This window comes from Ostrea edulis, chromosome 6 (assembly GCF_947568905.1).
Source record: "Ostrea edulis chromosome 6, xbOstEdul1.1, whole genome shotgun sequence".
Lineage (NCBI taxonomy): Eukaryota > Metazoa > Mollusca > Bivalvia > Ostreida > Ostreidae > Ostrea > Ostrea edulis.
This window is the reverse complement of record NC_079169.1, coordinates 90536484-90550489: the sequence shown is the minus strand read 5'-3', so window position 1 is coordinate 90550489 and position 14006 is coordinate 90536484. Positions and strand designations below refer to the sequence as shown.

Below are 14006 nucleotides of genomic sequence, written 5' to 3'. Positions count from 1 at the left end.
ATAAGTCTTTTGGTTCCAAGGTGGGGCCAAATTTATCAAAGTGATTTTTGTCTTTATCATTTTAAAGGCTTCTTTATGTTTGCTGATACAGTGTAAAACTACACTGTAAGTGCATATTTAAGGAAAAGCAGAAAAGGATGTACATGTACTAAAATTGTGAATTTTGCAACCTTAGGGTTTTGACTCTAGGATAGGTCCTTATTTAGTCATATCGTGTTAATGTTACATATATAATGTTTTATACTGTATCTAGAATTTAGCTTAGATATGCAAACGAATTGTTTCTAGATTCTATAACCATTGGGACTAGTAATACTTTTAACTAGTACTCAGGTGGCCGATAAGGCACGTGGGCTTCTTGTTAATGTTTGCAGTGTAATTAAGTTATTTCTAATGGTCAGCAAAAATTTGAATCATTGTGTTAGTTGTCAAGGTACATGGAAGATACCGAGCTTACAATTCATTGTTATGTAAACAAGGCTCGTGTCTTATTTTTGTTTACATAGGTTAAATATACTAGTAAAAGTTTCGTTTAAAGCAGATTTTTCAAAATTTACAAGTTAATTTCAAACACAATTAATCAGTTTCTAGTGTTTGTCACATTTCATTTTGTTTTAAACATATTTTCTATTAAGCAATCTATATGTAAACAAAAAGTCCGGAAAACTGTTTGACCTACTTAGGTCACGGACGGTTAGACCAATCTAGCTAAAATGCTAACGGAACTTGTATTCCTCCGAGAGGAAGCTTCTGTCTAAATTTCAGGGCAATATCTGTATTTGTAACGAAAAAAAAAGGCCGGAATACTGATTGACCTGCTATTAGTCATAAAATAGGTCAAGATCCACCAATCCAGCTGAAAAGCATCCTCATTTTTACGCTTTTTGAGAGAGAAGTTTTGATTAAATTTAAAAGTTTTACGTACATCCGTTACGGAAAACGTCCGGAAAACACGACCTCGGACAGACAGACGGACGGACACACACGGACAGCACCATGACATAATACAGGACGGATGACAATGGGCAAATAAAATTTTGAATAAAAGTTTTAATTTTCGGTTCAAACCGTGTCCATGCCCCTTTAAAGCCCTTTGAAAGTTACACTATATAAAAAAATGTTTTAACCAACAATATATCGGATATGATTAAAAAGAAATCAAACTTACTTGACTTCTCCTTTATATTTTCCACGAAGTACATTGTATCGGTTGATATATTCAAAAATATCAAAATTGTGCGGGTTTTTTTTTTTAAATTAGAACGAGGTATTGAATTTTATATTTAATTAAACTTTTAACAGTGTTACAAGAAAAAAACAATGAATTACTCAAAACAGTGATCAAAAACAGTTATGGGCAAATGTTGTGGGTTTTTTTTTTCTTTACACAAATGCTCACTTTGCACTGAAAATACTTTAGTAATAATATACTAAAAATTGTAAAACTTGTTGTCTTTTATAACCATTGTACTTTATGCCCACTTCGCAAAGCAAACTTTTGCTTTAAAAAATGATTTGTTTAAAATAGTAACGCATGCACGAACATAGCTTTAATAGATCTGTGCTAGCTAGTAAAGTCAAATTTAGATGACTTCTTTGATAACAATTTTGACAGGTATGTTCTCTATACGAGCAGAGATTACTACAAGCGGGTGTGTCCCACAAAATGATGAAATATATCACAATCTTAGGTAAAAGAAACGTTTTTCAAAATTGAAGTCATTGTGTTATATGTTCCAAAATGTCGGCACATCCAACAATAGATAAGGAGAATAAAAACAAAATTAATTAAAGTGGAACAGTCTTATTGAAATGGAACAGTCTTATTTACTTGCATGTATCTGGTGTTTTCCTATATTGTATTGGTGTATTACAAAGTTGTTGTTTTTTAAATACTGTGCGTTGCTTGTTTGTAATATAAATCAAATACCTTTTTCTAATAAGTAGTGTACACGTATATCAAATCAAACTTTCTTGTTTTCAATTCAATAAACGAAAATTAAAAGAAAAACATGCTTACCAGAGACACAAATTATAAATATCCCAATGAAAATAATATGCGTTATTCTTAAAGCCATTTTGAGTTGCAAATGCTTTGGTTCTTACATTTGTATCACAAAGGTCCTCAATTTCAAAAATTTCATATCAACTTTCACTGATTCTTAAGGGTACCTAAGGGGTAGTGTGGACCGATACCGTCGTTTGGCCTCATCATTGGGTAGTTTTGGACAATGTTTTCCTTCGTAATTCGTTTGCCGTAAGAAAGTCAAAGTATTCAATTCCATTAAAGACAGGAAAGTGTGCCATATTTAGCTGAAAAAGAAAAACAACACTCAATTTAACCCCCCAAATTTCCCAAAGGGGTTAATTTGTCTCAATATTTAAGTCATGGTGTAACGAAAGCTTTCTCCCACTCCGGATCAGAATGTTTGTAAATAGAAGGATGGTGGTTTCAAAGATAAAAACCATTAGTTATCTTTATACATCCGAACCTGAGGAGAAACGAAAGATAAGCCCCCAGATTTGTGTGTCCCAACTTAGAACTTTATTTTGTAGAACTCTGATGCAATGTTTGTCAAAATTCAGTCACCAAACAAAATGATAATTAACTGTTTGTCTATTCAATGTGTACAAGCCAATGACCGTTGTCTATCATACATGTGATATAATGTAGGTGTTGACAAATCATATTGGGATCGATATTCAGAAAAGATTTTGTACCACTTTTTGTGTACAGATTTCTCTCTCAAAATCACGCTTTTTTAAAACCATTGTACAGATTTGCGGTCGAAAAATTATTACATGTATGCGTAGTCTATGTTACGGTAATCATAAAATGGCAACTGACCTGATCGGTAACAATTTTACATGCACGATTTTAAACAATTGTCTATCGGGGTATCTATCTTCGTTACGAACGATGACCATTAAATACACAGTGGTGTTATTTCGATGTCATACGTTATTGTTTACGGGAATTGAAACTTAAATGATAAAACGACCTCAAAGTCACCCCACCTAGGGACCCTGCGGGAAAGAGTGAAAGTAACGAACATTGATTAATCCTGAAAATCCTATAAAGAATACAAACTGAAGAGAGGACAAGCACGGATCTCTGGACACACCAGAGGTGGAATCAGGTGCCTAAGAGGAGTAGCGTCCCCTGTCAACCGGCGAGCCCGTTAATTGGTACGTTACATTATATTTAGCATTGAACAAACCAAATTAAAGCAAGTGAACCAATACGAAAATGGACTATATTACTGGTTTAGAAGACATAATTATGTGAAAGAATCTGAATAATACGACTTGAAAATTCCAGGTCGAAACTCAAGACCAAAAAGAAGTAATGCTTCAATGCTTTTTCTTGCTTATGCATGTAATCCTGGTAGTACATGCAGTCTGAGGCAAATTCACGTCATAGCATCAATAAAATAAAACAAATCACACGTCATAACTATATATATAATTCTTATCCACGACTACAGAGAATGTTTAACATCCAGTGAATCTTTAGCAAAAACTGTTATCACAAAATTTCAGTCATAAATGATATGAAGAAATACAGTATATCATTCCCATTAAGATACAATCAGATAGTAATGTGTGTTGATGACCTTGACCTTTGACCATTTTGATATCTTAAAGTAATAGAGGTCATCCGTTTACGATAGAGAATCTCCATGTAAAATACCATTGTCCATTCCTATAATACTAGCAGTATTCGAATGATCACCTGTAAATTATTTCTGGTTTTCCACACTACTTTGATATTCTTCAAAAGAATTTTCATTGCTTATGTTCAATTATTAATACGCAACTTCCGAGAAACAATGTATCAGCTCTTCTGTGATGGAGGTACGTTCAGTATAGGGACTGTATGCTCGCAAACGAGATGACGCGAGATTTGAGTACTTCCGGTGACAAACAAACCTATACGGTTTGCATGAAATCATACAAGTTGGAAATATCCTGCAGTTTTTATTGTTTTTTGGTCGATGCAAAGAAGTGAACGTTATGGGGAAAGTTGAGCAGGTCAGTATAAATGCATTCAAATACCGGTAGTAAGCCTGATTTCCATTAGATAATGAATACCTTGGTTTTGTTTGTTACCACATCTAGGGCCTTCATACCGATCATCAGTCTTTAGTTATATATACGCTCAGGTAGATCTTAATAGATTTACTTTAATTTATTTATAATCCACAGTTCAAGATGTACACAGTTATACGTCTCATGCAGTCACGCTTGAAATTGTATAAATCAAATGTTTATAGAGGGAGGAGCATGATTTTACGATCTACTAGAAAGTTGTTACGAAAAACATTGCTAGACACAGCAGCTGTAGCACTACTAAATAGTACTCTTTCCATGACCATATACAATAAAACTTCATCACTGATTTCTTATCGGCGCCGTGCGTTGACCTTGATTACCTGCAATAATGTAGCTCTCTCATCTAAAAAAAAAAAAGGGGGGGGGTTTCAGAGTAAAAAAAACTCGGAGAGGGCTACAATATTGCAGCGAGACCTTGATAAATGTAATATTTACACAATTTTCAAAAAGAAGTGATAGTATTTAATATTATAAAACAATAAAATATTGTTTTAGTAAGTGGATTCATTGAGATTCGGTTGGTACTTGGTGGAGGGGGGTTATAATTTGATAACATACATGTAATACGTTATGTTTTAAAGTTCGTACAACTGTATTGATTGTTTACTGGGGATGTTATTATTAATAAACAAACATTCTCCATCCGCAATGGGTTTTTTTTATCCTCTCCCTAAACAAGTTTAATATTGTATAAACACAGTTTTGTTTATAGAAAAATATTAGTTTATACAAAATTCAAGAATATGGCTTTAATTTAAGACTTAAAATAACTTACTTGAGATAAAGAGAAACGTATTGCACGAAAATGATTTCTCTTCTAATCTCTTGAAATATTTCCGGACACCTTGATACCCAGGCCATGACATACAGTTCCTGTGAGTGCTGATATACCGTCAAAGCAGTGACTTGTGTAACACCGAATGGTGCAATCACTTATTTTTCAACTTTGAGTACAGAATCAACATGTGCTCCACAGCAAAGTTCCCACAAAACTCACGGCGGGAAAATGGTTTAGGTGTTCACCAGGTGTGATCATTCAATTACCACAAGGTGTGTCCTTGGATATTCCAGCTTTTTAAAAAAGTTTATATATAATGGACAGTGAAGACTATAAAGAGAGAATCCACAATAAACAGGCGTCAATTATACAGAAGATACACATTCTACAAATTCTCTACCACATTATTGGAAGGAGCAACCCTTGCAATTACGCTCTCCAGCGTTTGCCTCCTGATATCTTTAGACAAGAAGTGCCCCCCACCCTCCCCCCGTCCTGTAAATTCTTGCTGAATATATACAGTACAAACTTAATCAAGCCATATATAATAAAGTTATCTTAATGTAACCAATTTCTCCAAATTGCTTAAATAATGATAATTTAAAAAAAAAAACAAAAAAAAAAAAACAAAACAGTGAAGTAATAGGCTATAATATAACCATAACACCCCCCCTCAATTTTAGCCACATCAGAAAACTATCTACTTGAGTTACATTGTACATTTGTATATCTAATTATTAACAATAATAGGCCTAGTTGTTTGAATTAAAAGAGAATAAATAAGTTGAATTAAAAGTATAAATGAGTTGTGTAATTATTGAATAATCATCCATGAAGTTGAAGATGAACGTATACTTGCAGTTACCTGACTACTTTATACAACTTGTTCTCCGTCGACATATTGAACCACTGCATTGCATTGACAATATACGTCAACTTGTTAACAGGACATGACAAATGGTTGTGGTACACAGCGTTCTCTGATTTGTACGCATAAGCGTTGGTTTTTCAGATGTGTAGTTGGCCCAATTGTATACTCGTAATACTGAATCGGATTTGTTTGTCACCGGAAACGCTTCACCGGAAGTGACGAGAACGAGACTTACAGCCCCTATTCTGTTGACACTTGGGTGGGTACAAAATATATACATACATATATATTATAGAATGTCTATGTAAATAAGGATAAAAGTTATGAAAGCGTAAATTTTGTTTATATCAGCCGTTGGTATACATTAAACTGACCATATCAAGAATAATATTTGTTTGAATTAGGCCAATAGATTAAATGTGAAATTATTATTTATCTCCTCTTCTGCACAAAAGAAAGATGGTGATTATCTATTTTTATTTGAGCAACCTTATTATCAAATACACTAGTCATAAATTTACTAAATTTGTTTAGGTGGTTGTATGATGTCTGGTAATTATTATGAAGGCAAGGATAAGCATTTGTACCCACCGTGTGTGGACGAAAATATGTTTTGTGTCTTACTGTGCGTAAGAGTTCCACAAAGGGAAATAACTATTGGACGACTCGAAAATTACGTAATAAGATATCATCCGGAAACCATTTCCTACAAAATGTGACAGTGTTACCGTGTTATGTGGATTTTCTTTGCTAAAACTCAAATGGTATTTGGTATATCATCCGGACACCAATGTGTAACAGACAAATACATGTATACCAAGATTGATATCTCCTGCTTTCGATGAAACGCGGGGGCGAATGGCGGCGAGTGAAGTTACCCATGGGGGCCATGATGATTACAAACTTGAATGTGTACTAGGTCAGGAAGTTTCCACGTACACATGTACATAATATGTAAATATAAACTTTTATGGCCCAGTGGTTCTTGAGAAGAAGATTTTAAAATACAAAATGTATTTCCCCACTATATTTGTATGTAAAACTTTGATCCCCTATAGTGACCCCACCCCACACCCGGGGGCAATTATTTTAACAAACTTGAATCTGCATTATATCAGGAAACTTTCATGTAAATGTAATCTTTTCTGGCTCTGTGGTATTTGAGAAGAAGGGTTTTAAAGATCTCCCCTAATATATTCCCATGTAAATCTTTGATCCCCTATTGTGGCCCCACCCTACCCTCAGGGGCCATGGTTTTAACAAACGTGAATCTGCACTATGTCAGGAAGATTTCATGTAAATATAAACTTTCCTGGCCCAGTGGTTCTTGAGAAGATTTTTAGAGTTTCCCTATATATTTACATGTACATCTTTGATCCCCTATTGTGGCCCCATCCTACCCCCGGGAACAATGGTTTTAACAAACCTGAATCTACACTACATGTATGTCATGAAGCTTTCATGTGAATTTCAACTCTTCTGGTCCAAAAGTTCTTGAGAAGATTTTTAAATGACCCCACCCTATTTTTGTGATTATTTTCCCTTTGAAGGGGGCAAGGCCCTTCATTTGAACAAACTTGAAACCCCTTTACCCAAGGATGTTTTGTACCAAGTTTGTTTGAAATTGGCCCAGTGAATCTGGAGAAGAAGATGAAAATATGAAAAGTTTACGACAACGACAACAACGACGATGGATAACGGACAGATTTCGATCAGAAAAGCTTCGGCTCAGGTGAGCTAAAAATTCAAAGGGGCTCGTAGAAGTCTCTTGGGACATCATTTTTATTCCAGGTAAGTATTGTGTGTGTTTTCCTCCCAAGTCACCTCACCAAAAACACCAATCAGATTAGTTCTTTTATAGAATAATAATAATAATAAGTTATTTGGTAATACAGTGTTTATTGATAAACCAATTTGTATAATACATGTATGTAAGTTAGGAAAATTACAGTTACGCATAATTATGTGATAATTATATAAATCGACAAAAACCAACAATTTCATGAAAAGTCTCGTATAAACAACTTTAAACCAACACGTAGTCGGGACTCAATCGGAGAATGTATAACGAATGAAAATTAAACAGTTTCACTAAAATGCCATCCATAGTGCTTACAGAGTGAACTACGTTTTGGGAAAATTTCTTTAGTTTCTCTGATAAAATGTTCAGCAATCTATAAAAGCGGTAAATTTGAATAAGCACAATTCATCGAATAGAGAGAATCCGAATTGTTCATACAAACCCAAATTCGGCAAAATAAAAAAAAATAAAAAGCCTAAAACAATTTATAGAAAATTACAAACAATATTCAGCTGTTAAAAAATGATAACGTCTATGACAAGAAAATTAATTATGGGCAAAATGGGTTGAGCCAAATAAAAATTCCATAACTGAAATAAACTCAGGAAGTATATTAAGCAATTCAACGTGCAAAACAAAACCTTGATAGTTAAAACAGAAACAATGTTCCGATATCATTTTTTCTATACATCTTGATCAACCAGTAGATAGAATTTAAGTGGATTAGTTAAATTCACCTTCAAACCAAATGAATAAGGCTAGCTTAATACAATGTATAATAAGTTTACATCAGTGTAATATTAAACATTACTACAACAACATATATAAAGGATCTTAAATCATCTATAGTATACCAAATAAAAATGAGAACCCAGTTAAGGACACAATTCCATCCTTTCGAGGTGATACTGGCCACAATATGAATTTCAAATCATTCTGTCAATTTCAAATAAACACAACAAAGAGTTTTAAAAATTTAATGAACTCAAATTCGGGTTTAGTACCATGAAGTTCATTTGCCAGTCACTGTGCACGATTCAAATCAGTGGCATTAAATACTTCTGAGCTGGATTTACAAATACAGACTTGGAGGGAAAACTATATACATAAATCCTATACTCCGTGTATCCGAAATGCGACTCATTGATCTCTTTGTCACCTGTTGTACCAAACTATATACCACCTCGATATCTGATCTTTTCAAAGTTTATAATGGTAATTTGATAATACATATATTAATGAATAATTATGACTTTTATCAAGAACATACCATCATTTTTATTATCTATAGATTTGTATTAGTAAATCGAATATAAAAATAATATGTCATATTGCATATCGTATATAAAAGAGCATTTAATTTGTCTTTGAGAATTTCTGCATATATTTTTAACTTACTATAGAATTTATAATAATAAAAAGACACAAACGATTTTGATATTTCTAATGGGAAATTGATGTATCTGATATGACTTAATCAAACTTTAAACAAATCATTTTGAAATAAGAAAAAATATACATTGACCTATCAGGTAGCATAATACACTCAATGGACTGATATAAAAAAGGCTGAACACTGTATAATACCCGTTATAGGGGGAAGAACTCATCGATCAGTAAGTGGATTTTTGAATGTTAGGATCTGTGTAATAATACCTTGAAATATTGCTTAGATTGGTTTACAATTGAATATCTAATGAAATTCATTACCAATCTCATTTGTATTACATAATTGACATGTTCTACATTCTCTTAGTATGTCACACCATCTTCGTGCATTGCCAGTTCTAATTCTACAACAAAAATTCAAATGTTTTCCTGGCATTCTAAGTATAAGTACTTTTCAAAATAACCTGTATATTTGATAATCCTGTGGTTATACTTCCTTTTGAGGAATGATGCGTATCACTCATCTGAATTTGTTCTTATTCATACAAAATGTGAAAAACTGCATTTTAAAGCCAATCACAATAAATGGCTGTTCATTCTGCCATTTGTAAGATAATCCACAATCACTCAAAATTTGGGTTGTTTTTTGTTTGTTTGTTTTATTTGCTAATGTAATGTAATTAAACCAGGTCTTGTAGATTTTACTATATAATAGAGTTTTGAAGAAATCTTAGTCCCCTGTGAAATTTGAAATTTGGTCCAAAAAGAAAACCATTTTACATTAATTGCATTGATATTTTCCAAGTTCGCCATATACCATGAAGTTAGGTGTATAGGCTTCAGAACTATCGGTGTTTCCCCATGAAAATATTTATTTATATATACCGCTTATTTACAAACCAAATTCTTTTAATTTCAATTAGCCTTGAAAGAGTAAACATACTACCAATTTCACCACAGCTTTTAAAAATGGTCCCTTGTTATTTTCTTATTCCGACTTCATTTCCCGACCCAACTTTTTCTGGTCCTAAACACTTCTGCATTCCGTTTCCCCTTCCTGTGATCTACACTCCTCGTGTTCCTCCTTCCCTCCCCCTTTCTTCAATCGGCGCCGTACGCAGAAACCAATGAAAGTAAACATTGCCAAAGCAGTGATAGCAAAAAGAACAGAAGCTATTAAGATAGTTGTCATGTTGTTGGTGGAATTTTCACTGGGCGATGGTTTAGTTGAGATTTGGGAGGACTGGTTCGATCCGGTTAATGCTTGAAATGTGCCGTTGTTTTCATCAAGCTGTAAAAAGGCATCACGAGGTAATTCAATGAATGGGGGTCTCCTAATGGTTGGGAACTCTTGTTTGGAGAAAGATTGCGATTTCACACAGTAACTAATCTCGCAAGATTCTGCCAAGGCTGCCAGATGATTACTATAACCAGTTGGACACGCATGCGGCCATAACTTTGAATTAGCAGACGTGAGATATGAATGCATGTTGTTTGAGCTGTTTTTTGAAGTATCATCCTTCATGATTGCTAGAGGATTACCAGATTTGCAACTGAAAAGCCCCGCAAAAGACACAGCATACCGGAAGCCTAGTTCAAAATCGTCCGAAACGCATAATTTGATATCGGTACTCATTGCCAAGGGATAAAAATATAGCGGACATTCACGTGCTTGAGTTAGAGGATTGTCAACATTGCTGGTGTACGTTCCCCCGAAAAGGAAACCCGAATGCGACTGACTGTGGGATGATGTTCCTACACACCAGTACGTGTTATATTGAGCACTGCCGTGCACGTAATAATGCGAACAGCAGGTACTCAATCCCAAAAATCCGCATGATGTACACCTTTGGCGAACCTCTGAAGAAGTGACTTTTCCATTTAACAGAAATACAGATTGAAATCCATTTGGACAAGAGGCATTTCCGGTTAAAGGGTTGTTCTGAATGAGAGAGGGACACAGTTTTGCATTTAACTGTCCAGTCTTTGTGCAAGTCTGGTAAATCCCACCAAAGGAATAGTTGCCCACTTTGTACGAACAAGTACCATCATCCACATTGGCCAAATACGAAAAATTGGGAGAGTCTATATCAGTACACCCTCGATATGTATTGAATTTATAGTATTCTTCCACGGCGTTTTTCACCTGCTCAAACGTAGAATATATGACGGAGACGGGGGTATGTGGAAAATTTCGCGCGTTAATCACTTGATATATTGGGAAGCCTCCCCGATCTACTGCAACCAAATTTTCCTTGATCTCCGATGCCCAGTCATTAATAGAAAAGTTGTTCGGTTTAAATATAGGTCCTCCGATGGAATTAATGGCTGAATGAGTTCGATTTCCTTCATACATATCGATTAATTGCATAGACGTCCCGATATGTAGTTCATTAGACATACGAAATCTTAACCTGTAAGAGCCACCTGCCGCCGCAAGCAATCTACTGGTATCTTTATTAAGATTTCTCAAGAACGATGACTTTACCTGATCCGTTTGAGAAATAACAGCACCAGCATCAACACTTGAGAGAATATGCGTTCCGAAATCTCGAACTAATATTTGACTTTCATATTCGGCTAATGTGGACAGATTTCTTTGAATGTTGTTGGCGATGCTTAAGATTTGTTGACGAAATACTGAGCTTAGTTGAGAACCATGTTGAAGTTTAGCTGAATATCGAACATATCTTGCCTGAACTCGTGTAGTTACCGACTTTCCCAAAATCTGATTTCTTTTCACTGTGTACTTTTCACCTGAAAACGACCCGCTGAGCTTTATACCCTTATAAAACAGAGAAGCTTCGGTATTGATAGAGAATGCTGTCGTAGAAATATAGTCACTCCAGTGTTGAAATGTTTCTCCGGATATTTCAACTTGACTTGTTTTCACAGGAACGGTAAATACGTTGTCTGGTATTAGGTATTTACCATCGTCGGTTGTCCGACACTCCGAATAATTGAAGAAGACCACCATGTCGCCGGCTTTGTTTCTCAGATTGTCCCATCCCACTCCCGGAAGAACTCCGAACCGTGAGACATCTTTTCCGACCAGGCATTCTCTAATATCTCCAATGACCAAAGGATGAGATGGGCTAGATTCTGAAGATACGCAATTCTGTATGAATACAGCAGTGATGTAAACAAAAGCTAAGAACATTGTCATCGACATCCTGGACAGAATAAGTAAAATAACCAAGGATGTTCTTTAAATACATGAAGTAACCAATAAGAAGAGTATGCAAATACAGGGGGTCATTGAGGTGTGTATGTTTTTCCAACTTTTCTCGAACCCTAATACATTCTATTCACTAAAATATTTCATTAAAAAAAAACCCAACAAATTTGAAACTTTATAGGATATAATGAACTTTGGACAATTTACGCTTTTCTGTCATCCGCTTCGCGAATTATAAAGCGCAAACTGTTCCAAGTCAGGTTATATAGCATATAACATAGTAAATAGATTTGATTGAATTGATTTCTGGAAAACAAATTATCCCGATATGGGTGGTCTAACATGGTGTGATGCTGATAATAATCCAAGAAGTCGGATAGATTATGTTTTCTATAATGATAATATTTGTCCCAAATTTAATGATTACAAGGAAAATTCCTGGCACTCATTCCAAAGGATCTCGTATGTCTAATAATAAATTTTTAAAAATTCATTTTATAATTTTAAACGCTAAAAGAGGCGCAAACTATCCCCAGTTAGGTCATATAGCATAACATAGGTTACCGTATATATTAGCTTCATTCCTTCATTGAAATAGTATATAAAACAAGAAACGTTTCACACAGAAAACATGTGTAACTAGAAAGTGTTGCATATTTGCATCGCTTTCAAACTTGGATAACAACTTCATATTTTGTAATGAATTATTGCACATCATCTGGACATAATTTTCTGTTGTGCCAAATATTCTTCTATTGTTCCTACATTACAACAAGTATGCTTCTATTGTTTCTACAACACAATAAGTATGCTTCTGTTGTTTTTACAACACAATAAGTATGCTTCTATTGTTTCTACAACACAATAAGAATGCTTCTGTTGTTTCTACAACACAATAAGTATGCTTTTATTGTTTCTACAACACAATAAGAATGCTTCTGTTGTTTCTACAACATATAATTGTTGCCTAAATACAAAATGGTAGGGAAAGACAGAAATGGCCAATCAAATACACAGACGTTGTTATTTAAACCTTCTTTGTAGAAGCTATTTCTATGAACATAGTTTTCTTTTCTATATCTCACTACGAGATAATCCATATAGCTCTAACCTTGACCTAGGAACCAGAATATCGATAGATAACTTCAATCCATTCTAACTATGTAGTCAATCTCTGGGATAGGTTTAGCCCCACCCCTCAACTCCCAGGGGAAAAGAGGACCTACCCCTCAACACCCTGGGAAAAAGAGGACCTACCCCTCAACTCCCTAGGGGAAAGTGGGACATACAACTGTTAATTCTAGTCCCGATAACTCCAATAATGCGAAAGATTAATTTTGGTAAAAGGGGATACGTAGTATTTGAAAAGTCGAAACACTGTTAAGATACAATGCCACAATTCACGACTATGCTCGGACGACTTAAAATTTCTCAATCTCTGTTTAAAATGTATGCAAATTAATAGTTATCACCGGAAGCCGGGCTCTATCTTACAAAGTGTATTTTGATTTAGTAACTCCACGTGAAATCGTTCGACAATCTCCATTGAACATTGCTTCTTCCTGGTTCACAATCGGATGATGCTGTAGGTCAGATGGAACCAGTCAAGGGTCTCAAGTTTTATTAATTTTGTCAGGGGTATGCTCTCAGAAATAAATTGGATGTTACACAGGAACGCGGGACATTATTTTATCCTCTACCTATTCTCTACATCTCATTATGTTCTTTACGAGTACAGTACAAAATAATACATCACGAATTCATTGATTTGACAATAATATTATAAGAACGGCTACATTCTCATGTTTATAGTTCAATGTAATGGACGAGAAGAATCTGAATAATCTAAGTTATAAAGATTTTATGATGTCAA

General features: G+C 34.6%; 1 protein-coding gene across 1 annotated transcript; it reads right to left on the bottom strand.

The window, feature by feature from the left end:
- Nucleotides 1-9982: 9982 nt before the first annotated feature.
- Nucleotides 9983-12127, bottom strand: LOC125647467 (macrophage-expressed gene 1 protein-like). The gene has a single exon (XM_048874138.2). The coding sequence runs from the start codon at nucleotides 12125-12127 to the stop codon at nucleotides 9983-9985; it is 2145 nt and encodes a 714-aa protein (XP_048730095.2).
- Between the last annotated feature and the right edge of the window lie 1879 nt (nucleotides 12128-14006).